Below are 11,481 nucleotides of genomic sequence, written 5' to 3' on the forward strand. Positions count from 1 at the left end.
CTGCAATAGATGAAATTGGCTAAGGAAAACCATATAAAATAAATAGAAAAGGGAACCTTCTAAACAAAAATCAAAAGGAAAATTAAACTTTGCTAATCATAAAGTTTAGTTTTTACTGCCTCAAGGATCATGAGACCAACAATTTTTATATATTCTTCAAATACTCCCCCCCCCCCAACAGACTTCAGTCACTGCAGAAAAAGTTATAGGCATGGGTGGAAATCTACCCACAGGTTAGGCACTGTCTAGTCTTTGAACTTCTTGGAGAGAGAGAGAGAGTGAGAGAATCATCATTGAAAACTTTCTGGAAAGGTACTGTAAAACTTTTTTTAAGATGTAATACATTTTTATGGGTGTGGGATAAAGATTTACCACCAAGCCATCACTAACATGCTAAATGTTAATTATGTAACTCATCACCCATTCCACTTCCACCCACAATTTGTTTTCATCCAATACATTAATTCTGACTACAGCTTTTCTTTAACTATACATCTTTCCCTCCTTTATCAATGCAGTATTTGAGCCTGGATTTTCATCTTGTCTACCAACATTTTAATTCTGATAAATGCAGTAATACAGGATCTGAGTAATGCATGAACATCTTGACAGGAATTTCATGTAGTTATACAGCAATCATCACAGCTGAGATGTTTAAGGGGAAATCTTGTCTAACAAATCTGAGTGGCTACTGTGGTGCAGAAACAAATGGAAAAAAAAAAAAAAAAAAAATTGTGACATTATGTTCTTTAGAATTCAGAAAAGCTTTCAATACTGTTCCACTATACAAACTGGAGCAAGCATTGGAGGCAAGTCACTACTATGGGTATAGGGAACGGACTAGTGAAAGAATACAGATGGTAGTTATTAATGGGCACTGCTCTTCTTGGACTAATGTTATTAGCATTAGCATTAGTAGAGGCATTTGATGCAAGAAAGCAAGCTTATGCAGCATCAACCAAAAAAAAAAAAAACCCACTTCCACTTCACCCCTCTGTTCGTTCAAAAAACCTGTCCAGCTGAGCCTTAAACTTATTTAGGCTATCAACCTCCACCACAAGGGATGGAAGTCTGTTCCACCAACCAACCACCCGCTGGCTAAAGGCAAATTTCCGCACGTCTATCCTACATCTGTCTTTCCTCAATCTATATTTATGCCCTCTCAGGTGATTTTTCTGAGCTAGAGGAAGAATCCCATCAGCATTGAGCATGCTTAAACCATTCAAGGCTTTATACACCTCTATCAGATCACCTCGCTGGTGCCTAGTCTCCAGACACTGTAATTTGCAAAACTTAAGCCTTTCTTCGTAAGAGCACCCCTTTGTTCCATTCACTAATCTTGTTGCCCTTCTCTGTACTCGTTCCAGCAGCTGTACATCCTTCTTGAAATGAGGCCTCCAGACCTGTATACAGTACTCTAGGTGTGGCCTGACCATCGCCTTATACAATGGAATAATCACCTCCTTATCCCTGCTGGAAAAATTCCTGTATATCATTGACAATACTCCATGAGCTACTCTTGCAGCCCGTCTGCACTGCTCAGAGAACTTCATATCTGCCTGCACAACCACCCCCAGGTCCCTTTCATTCTCTACCACTGTCAGTGTAGTACCACAGAGTTGATACGTTGCTCTGGGGTTGCTGTTTCCCATGTGTAGTACTTTACATTTATCAATGTTAAACTTCATTTGCACCTCTCAGCCCATCTGCTCAACCTTTCCAGATCCTGTTGCAGCAGCATAGTGTCAGTAGTGTCCTTGACAACCCTGCCAACCTTTGTATCGTCTGCAAACTTGGACATTAAGCCCGATATACCATCATCAATATCATTTATAAATACAGAAAACAATAATGAACCCAACACCAATGTTATTAGTAAAGACCCTCTGGATGCAGTATTGGGTACATCATTATTTCCAATATTTATTATTAATAGTGACAAATGCATATCAAGGTCCAGAAAAATTAGGCAGTTGGGCTGAGAAGTGGCAACTAAGGATTACAATTGAAAAATGAAAGGTACTGCATGTGGGTAGAACTAAGCCCATAATATCTTGCTGAATGCATGCCAGCACACTCAAGTTAGTGGAGAAAGAAAAGACAAAAGTCCAACATGAAGCTCTCTGAGCATTGGAGAAAAAAGTGATTATTCTACTATATAAGGCAATGGTTAAGCTGCAATTTGAGTATACTGCATACAGGTCTGGAAGCCTCATTTTAGGAAGATGTGGATCTGTTAGAGCAGGTGCAGAGAATAGCAGATTAGTCAGGTGCACAAAAAGAGTAATCATAACAAGAAAGACTTCAGTTCTGCAATTGTAGCATCTGGAAACTGGCACCTACAAGGAAACCTAACTGAGGTATTTAAGGATTTGAATGAATTGGGAAAACTAAATGCTGGTGGCACTGTTGTGTTGTCATGCTTAGAAAATACACATAAGGAGCATAAATTTAAATTGAGAAAGATGGCTGCAGGATAGATGTGCAAAAATTTGCTTTCAGCCAGAAAGAAAATAAAGACAAGAAGGAAGTTAATTGGAACAAGTTTTTATCTGGTGTTGGGGAAGGAAATAGTTTTAATAAATTTAAGGAGGGATTGGACAAAATATTTCAGAGGATGCGCAGGTAGTTTTAGTATGTCGTATGTTATTTTTTTTCCTTACTTCCTTATATCATTCCTGTATAAGCTTACTTCCTTACATCATTTCCTGTTACTAAATGTCCTCTACTATTTGCAAAAACTGAAAGTAACTTGGCAATGGGGTCTTCTGACCATAAAGGGGCTATAAGTATTACAAATTATCTGGCAAGGCATCAAGACAATCTCTCACTCACATACGCTATAGTAATATGTTTGTTACCACACAATACCTGTGTTAAAGGGGAGCTAAAATGGCTCTCCTTTACTGGAATAACATGAATTACTGGCACCTTTGCTGACCCTATGTATATATTACTATTATTGCCTTTTGTCTAACTTCTGCCTGTTGACCATTCTCCCTACTGCAATTTAACAAAAATTATAAGTTCTACTTTTTAATTTCTATTCCATTGTCACAACTCAACCATTACACAGACATAAAAATGTTATTAATTTGGTGCTTTGTATTGAAATTCATGTTATTTCCCTTCAGCATTATTATTTTTCATATGGTAACTTGTTTTTTAACCTTATCTTTTGTTATTTATCTGTACTTCAGTTACCCAGGAATTTTTTTGTATGGAATAGTTTACACAATGTTCAATGATGTTTATTCTCTATTTTTCCATTTTAGACAATTAGACATTTTAATATATATAGAGTGGCGGACAAAAAAACTGCATCACTTGTGAATTTTGCAAATGATGTGTTTTGCACTGCATTGTGGGTTGCAGAAATGTTCGAAATGCATTTGTTAGATGAGATATATATCTCTGTGAATGAAATCCAATAAAAAGACTCCACCTGATATACCTAACTACCATAAATATCTTCCCAAAGGGTAAAATGTGTAATTAATGGAAATACTGTATGAGAAATCATTCAAATGGCAATCATGGTAAACATACATTTTATTGCATTTACGTGTAAATGCAATAAAATGTATGTTTACCATGAATGTATGTTTACCAAACTGAAATGACAAGTTAACATAATAGTATTATATACTGTAAATCAGCAAAATGAGTCCGCAATATTTTGTTATTCCTCCTCGAGCTGCAATTACAGCCTTGCAACGATCTGGCATAGAATTAACCAACTTCTGGATATATACAGTTGCCCAATTTCATGGTACCACATCCTTACAATGCTCTCCTGGAGCTGAATCTTACTTGTTGGCTTCTTCTGAGCAATTTTAGACGACATTATGTACCAGCAATTTTCATGTTCAAATGTGGACTCTTGCCGGGCCAGTCCAACATTGTAATGCCAGCATTTCTAAGGTATAACTGCACCTTAAAGGTGAAAAACGAGAGAAAACATTGGTGTAAGTATATGTTTTAAGCCTTGTGAGACAAGACGACAAAATCACCATTAAATCTAAATAACATAAAACTTACCTATTTTGCTGTTTGGCAAGGTGCTGAGCCCTGCTGAAAAATGCAGTTTTGGACGTCTGTGTGGTGATCCCTAATAACAGGTTTCAGGAATTCCTCCAAGATAGCAGTGTATGTTTCTGTATTCACCGTTCCATTAATAAACTTAATTCACCCCACCCCTTTGCTTGTTATGCATCCCCAGACCATCTGACCGGCGGTGAACTTTACAGTCAGTGTTATGCAGTCGGGATGGTATGCCTCCGATTTTCGTCTTCTGACATATCACTCCCCATCTGAGCCATACAGGTTGAATTTCGATTTGTCAGAAAAGATGACGAATCGAAAGACAAAAGAGCAATGGTGTCCCATTGCTCTTTTGTCCATGAAATGTGCATTTTAGCCCAAGTAAGTCGCTTTTTCCTCATTTGTTGGGTCAACAAAGGCTTCTTGGACGGACAGACATTATTATTATTTTATTATTATTAGCTATATGGTGCAAGGAAGCCTTAGGCTTATGCTGCACCAGCCAAAAAAAAAAAAAAATTCCTGAGCCACCCTGAGAGAGAGAGAGAGAAAAGGGAATCACCAAGAAAGAGAAGAACGATGATATCCAGGTCAGGACCCTGGGTGTGCCATGCCCATACTCACCAGATGTGAGCCCCTGGGGTTGACATGCAGACCACATTCCGAAAGCCGTCTTTGGATAGTTCATGCACTTGTTTCAACACCAGAGGCTATCTCCAAGTCCAGTTTTAGATCAGGAGCACTAGCATGGCGATTACAAAGGCTTAGCCGTTTCAAATATCGATCTCGGGAAGGCGTAGTCACTCTCTTAAGTGACTACGCCTTCCTGATATGAAGAGAAAGCTTGATCCAAGTCTTCTCTTCACATCACCAGTTTCACACTTTAATTTCAGCACCTGGGATAATGGTGACTGGTGGCAGCCTATTTTATCAGTGATAGTACGTGTAAAAAGCACTTCCTGGGACAAAGCAACAGCTACACTTTTTTTTCTTGATGTCAACTGAACATAGCCAGGCCTCCGTAGCTGAGTGGTCGGGGGCAGGAGTGCAGTAGCACATGCTCTTTGAGTAGACCGGGGTTCAAGCCCCTGACTGCTGAATACGGTCGATCTGCCAACCCGCACTGGGCCAGCGTGACAGATTATGGTCCGTTTCCCTCAGCATGAATTGTTGAGGAGGCTTCCATCCTGCAGTGGGTTGGGTTGATAATGGCTGCACTTTACTTTTTTTTTTTTTATGGAGCCATGCTTACACTTCCACAAAACAGGATACTAATGAGTGCGTATACCCTTCCAACGCCGTATTTATAGAAATGGCTGATGCAATAGAAGCGTTATTTGATACAATACCTTTGCTTTGCAACAAACAAACAAAATGACTGTAATCAAAAATATCTTATACGTTTCACTACAAATGTTACTTTTTTAAAGGTGATACAGTTTTTTTGTCTGCCATTGTATATAAATACTATACTGTGGATTTAAAAATGGAACAAAATAATTCAATTTGATATGAGATGAATGGATGTGTTTTTGCAGTTTTTAAAAAAAGTAGTGCCTCATGAAATTTTTAAAACTGATAGTGGAGTACTATTTATGCTTAGCAGGAACTAAGGCTTCTATCAAATGCATTTTTTAATGGTGAATAAAACTTGGACTACTGAATGCAATTAAAGTGGAAATTGTAAAAAAAACTAACTTTTTGTCCTTTGCTTTTTACAATTTCCACTTTAATTGCATTCATTTCAACAGTCCAAATTTTATTCGGTAGGCATAAATAAGCACCTGGGGCTAACGTAACAATGCGGCCACATTATAGTAGTAGTAGTGGCACTTGATGCAAGAAAGCAAGTGTAGGAGCTTATGCAGCATCAGCCAAAAAAAAAAAAAAAAAAAAAAAATCACACCATACCCTCCAAATGCCTGTCCAGTTCCTCCTTAAATTTATTTAACCTATCAACTTCCACAACGACAGATGGAAGTTTGTTCCAGCAATTAACCACCCGCTGGCTAAAGGCAAATTTCCGCACATCTATTCTACATCTATCCTTTCTTAATTTGAACTTATGTCCCCGTAGGTTCGTATTCTGAACAAGTGGGAGGATCCCATCAGAATTCAGCGTGCTCAACCCATTCAAGGCCTTATAGACCTCAATCAGATCACCGCGCAGGTGCCTAGTCTCCAGCCACTGCAATTTGCAGAACTTAAGCCTCTCTTGGTAAGAGGATCCCTTCATTCCCCTCACCAATCGTGTTGCTCTTCTCTGTACACGCTCAAGCAAATCTACATCCTTCCTAAAATGAGGCCTCCAGACCTGTACGCAGTACTCAAGGCGTGGCCTGACCACTGCCTTATACAGAGGGACAATCACCTCCTTTTCCCTGCTAGCAAAATTCCTATATATCATTGACAAAACCCCATGACCTGCCCTAGCAGCCTGTCTACACTGCTCAGAAAACTTCATATCTGACTGCACAATTACTCCCAGGTCTTTTTCATTTTCTACCACCTTAAGTGTAGTACCACACAGTTGGTACGTTTCTCTGGGGTTACTTCTACCCATATGCAGTACTTTGCATTTGTCAAGGTTAAACTTCAGTTGCCACTTCTTAGCCCATCTGCCCAAATTATCTAGATCCTGTTGCAGTAGCACACTGCCATTACTGTCATTAACAACCCTGCCAACCTTCGTGTCATCTGCAAACTTCGACATTAAGCCTGATATACCTTCATCAATATCATTGATAAATATACAAAACAACAGTGGATCCAACACCGAACCCTGTGGGACTCCACTAATAACATTAGTCCACGAAGAGCAGCACCCATTGATTACCACCCTCTGTCTTCTCCCACTTAACCATCCTTTTATCCATTGTAGCAACTTACCCTTAATACCATTCTGCTCCAATTTGTACAGTAGTCTTCCATGCGCAACAGTGTCAAAAGCTTTCTGAAATCCAAGTATATGATATCAAAATTATTTTTTGCATCCAGTTCCTTTGTGACCACATCATAATAACCAATCAAATTTGTCAGACAAGACTTTCCCTTAACAAACCCATGCTGTGTCTGAATTATTGCTGCAGTCTTGTCTAGATGATCCTGCAATGCATCTTTAACCAGTGACTCCATTATTTTACCCGGAACAGAAGTTAAACTAACTGGTCTGTAATTACTCGTGTCACCCTTCGAACCTCCTTTGTGAATTGGGGATACATTTGCACATCTCCAGTGCGTGGGAACCTCCCCTGAATCCAAGGATGCTCTCATAATTATGGCTAAGGGTTTGCTTAGTTGCTTTGCCGCCTCCTTTAATATAACTGGATAGATCCCATCCACCCCAGGTGCCTTTCTTATGTTTAACTTCAACAATTTCTCCTCCACTTTGCTCTCAGTTATTACAAAATCATTAAGCACACTGCTACAATTTGATAACCTTCTTCCATTTTCAAACTGTAATAATTCCTCACATGTGAATGTAGATGCAAAATACTCATTCAGTTTGTTTGCTATCTGAGCAGGATCATCAACAGTCGAACCATCGATGTCAAGTGGACCAATCATATTCATCCCCTTCCTTTTAGAGTTTATATAAGTAAAGAAATCCTTGCTGTTTTTCTTAGCATCTTTTGCCAAAGATTTCTCGTAATCCGCCTTTGCTTGCCAAACCTCCTTTGTGACCTGATTACAGACTAGCTTATATCTGCTACAGGCTTCTGCGTCGCCTGATAATTTATATGCATCCCATGCATTTTTCTTCTCTGACACGAGTCTCATTAGTTCATTTGATAACCATTTAGGACTAAACCTTGAACAATATTTCTTCATCGGTATGAAAAGTCTAGTAGCTTCCACGATTAATTCCTTGAATGCTTCCCACTTAGAATTTACTGTTTGTAACATCGTCAGTTGATCCCACTGTACAGAATTTAAAAACTGTCTGAGACCACTGTACTCCCCTTTACGGAAGCAAAAACCCTTTCCTTTACCCCTGACGGTAGTTACCTCTTTGAGTAAATCCCACTTCAGCACACTGTGATCACTGCCACCTAGTGGTTCCTTTATCTGCAAATTCTTAATACACGAATGATCACTGCTGATAACCAGATCAAGAGTATTACTTTCTCTGGTTGCCTCTCGAACATGCTGCTGCAGAAAACAATCATCCAATAAATCCACAAAAGTCTGACTAGTGTGTGAGTGACCAACCCACAAGTTCCAGTCAATATCTGGGAAGTTAAAATCCCCCATTATAAGACATTCTGATTTACTGACCCACTCTATTTCTCTGTACAATTGTTCATTGTACTCATTCGAGTCATTAGGCCTATAACACACTCCTACTCTTATTTTTGCTTTCGCAGTGCTTATGTCACACCAAACTGACTCAACAGTGCACTGTCCATCTATATCAACTGGATGCACTTCTTTTGATTTTATGTTTTTCTTAATTAACAGCATAACACCTCCTCCCTTTCTGTCCTGTCTATCCTTTCTGTACACATTGTACTCCCCAAATTCCAGTTCTGCATTCCTGATATCTTTGTGACACCACGTCTCTGCTATCCCAACAATATCCGCCTTTGATGTCTTGACCAACACTTCAAATTCATCAAATTTATTTACTATACTTCTAGCATTGGTATACATGCAAGCATACATGCTCCTATGCCTATTCCTTGTTACCCTAACACATCCCATATACCCAACTATTCCAGGATGACTGCCATCCGTCCCTGAAACCCCCAACACCCCTCGCTCCAGGTCGCTTCTTATTCTAATAGAAGTTGTGCAAGAATCACCTTCACCTCTGCCTGCGGTTACTGTTAAACTATTAGTCTTTGTATCCCCCCAAGCTAGCAGTTTTCCGACCCACCTAACACTGCCTCGATAGCATCAGCAAATATTCTTGCATCCTTTCTATTTAAGTGTATCCCATCCCTGTAGAAGCAGTCTCTCCTGTTATAACCAAGAATACCCCTTCTTTGACAGAAAATCTGGCGATCATACACATTGCCAACAAGACAGCAAGTGTTCCTATCGAGGGGTTATAAATACCACAGCATGAGTTATATATTTTCGCTCAATAATGTCCTTCTGGCTGAACTCCCGTTTATGAGTACGCCTGGTCACCGCGTTGCGGGTATGGCCAAATTCGCGACGGATTCAAGCAAGAGAATGGGCTTAGTATAGAATGACAGTAGACTCATTTTCGTTTAGCGGAAAAAAGGTGTTATGCCAGTAATAAGGCCGGATTCAAGCAAAAGAAGCCGCTTCCTCTGGAGTGGAATACCCATAATCTGGAGCCTAACCGTCCTTTTTTTTTTTTTTTCTTTTTCCGTATCTAAACACCTTCAGACAGGCGCATATGAGCCTGCTTTCAATGGCATCGAAAAAGTTCCATGAGTGGCATTAGTTGGAAACCAACTAATGCCACGGGCCGTTAGTTCACTGATTAGACTGATGCCTGTAATCTGGTATAAGCTATAGTAACGCTTGCCCAAGATCGACTATCTCTACGGTAAGCAAAAAGAGAAAAGAAAAACTGTTTTTAAGTCTCGAAAGTCATGCAAACCAATTTGATGGATAAAGCGTGGTCAGCGGGAAGACAGCCGACTGTCCTGCCTATAAAATGAATATTATACTCGTGTAGACTAAATCACAGGAAATATTACGTTAAAACAGATTTTTTTAACTACAAATTCGACATTACCACAGTTTATTTTTTAAAGTTTCATGGAAAATTATTCTTGTTTCCTTGAACTACTGCATGTATCTTCGTAAAAACTTGCCGCCCAATACCGGGTGAAAACAAAACGAAACTCCGAAGTTTCGCGCCGTTAGGTAACGCAGAAGAAAATCGATTTCGTATCCAAAAAAGAATAACTTGCATTGAACAATGCAAATCCATCTATTATAAGCTATATGTATCATCAAGAAATAATCTGTCCAACAAATGTATGAAAACCTCACCTAATATTAGGTGTCACATCAAAAAGTTTTCGGACAAACAAAAACATATCACTAAGCGCCATCTCAAAACACCATGGCCTGTTACAACGTCATCAAGAAGAAATGTTTAAAGCACGTGCATTTGTAAGAAAACACGTGAATTGACAATACCGTTACAGAATTATAAAATTCTTTTGGCTTTCACAACCTTCAAATTAATATTAAAACCATTTCAAAAAACAATGGACATATGCACAACAAGGTTTTTGGAGTGGAAACATAACTTCCATAACATAGCAGCCGAAAAAATTAGTACTTTCAAGTAACGACAAAAAAAAAAATCATTTTAATTTCTGTACTGCCACCCAGTGGCAAGATAATTTTAATATTTTTGTAGCAGTAACATCACATACGCTTAGTAATCACTGAATTATTCCCTACCTAATACGGCGCTCAGCCTGCCGTTAGCACGGATAAAAGCAGCTGTTCACCTAGGCATTGACTCCGCTAGACATCCCAAGAAATCTGCAAACATGCTGCCTGCAAGGCTTTCCACAGTGTAGGAATAGATGGTGCTTGCGTGTCAATATGCCTCAACTCCCGTCCGAAAACATCCCACAGGTGTCCATTGGCATTGACTTCAGGCGAATTTGGAGACCAATATTAGCATTTAGCATTAGCATTAGTAGAGCCATTTGATGCAAGAAAGCAAGCTTATGCAGCATCAGCCAAAAAAAAAAAAATAATAATAATATAAAGTAAAATAAATAAATAAAAAATAACCACTATCACTTCACCCCTCTGTTCGTTCGAAATACCTGTCCAGCTGAGCCTTAAACTTATTTAGGCTATCAACTTTCACGACAAGGGATGGAAGTCTGTTCCACCTACCAACCACCCGCTGGCTAAAGGCAAATTTCCGCACATCTATCATACATCTGTCTTTCCTCAATTTGAACTTATGCACTCTCAGGTGATTTTTCTGAGAAAGAGGAAGAATCCCATCAGCATTGAGCATGCTCAAACCATTCAAGGCTTTGTACACCTCTATCAGATCACCTCGCTGGTGCCTAGTCTCCAGACACTGTAATTCGCAAAACTTAAGCCTTTCTTCGTAACAGCACCCCTTTGTTCCATTCACTAATCTTGTTGCTCTTCTCTGTACTCGTTCCAGCAGCTCTACATCCTTCTTGAAATGAGGCCTCCAGACCTGTATACAGTACTCTAGGTGTGGCCTGACCATTGCCTTATACAAGGGAATAATCACCTCCTTATCCCTGCTATAAAAATTCTTATATGTCATTGACAATACACCACGAGCTACTCTTCCAGCCCGTCTGCACTGCTCAGAGAACTTCATGTCTGCCTGCACAACCACCCCCAGGTCCCTTTCATTCTCTACCACTGTCAGTGTAGTACCACAGAGTTGATACATTGCTCTGGGGTTGCTGTTTCCCATATGTAGTACTTTACATTTGTCAA

The 11,481-nt window shown here is 39.4% G+C and overlaps 1 protein-coding gene across 1 annotated transcript in view; it reads right to left on the reverse strand.

Annotated features, from left to right (window-relative positions):
* Window positions 1–10,236, reverse strand: part of LOC150075748 (uncharacterized) — a 205,196-nt gene extending 194,960 nt beyond the window's left edge. The window contains exon 1 of the mRNA XM_090387601.1: window positions 10,021–10,236. Within this exon, the coding sequence (XP_090243727.1) occupies window positions 10,021–10,082 (62 nt within the window). The 5' untranslated portion in view covers window positions 10,083–10,236. The remainder of the gene's footprint in view (window positions 1–10,020) is intronic.
* Window positions 10,237–11,481: the final 1,245 nt, after the last annotated feature.

This window comes from Mastigoproctus giganteus, chromosome 13 (genome assembly GCF_048544385.1).
Source record: "Mastigoproctus giganteus isolate SK-2022 chromosome 13, ASM4854438v1, whole genome shotgun sequence".
NCBI classification, from domain to species: Eukaryota; Metazoa; Arthropoda; class Arachnida; order Uropygi; family Thelyphonidae; genus Mastigoproctus; species Mastigoproctus giganteus.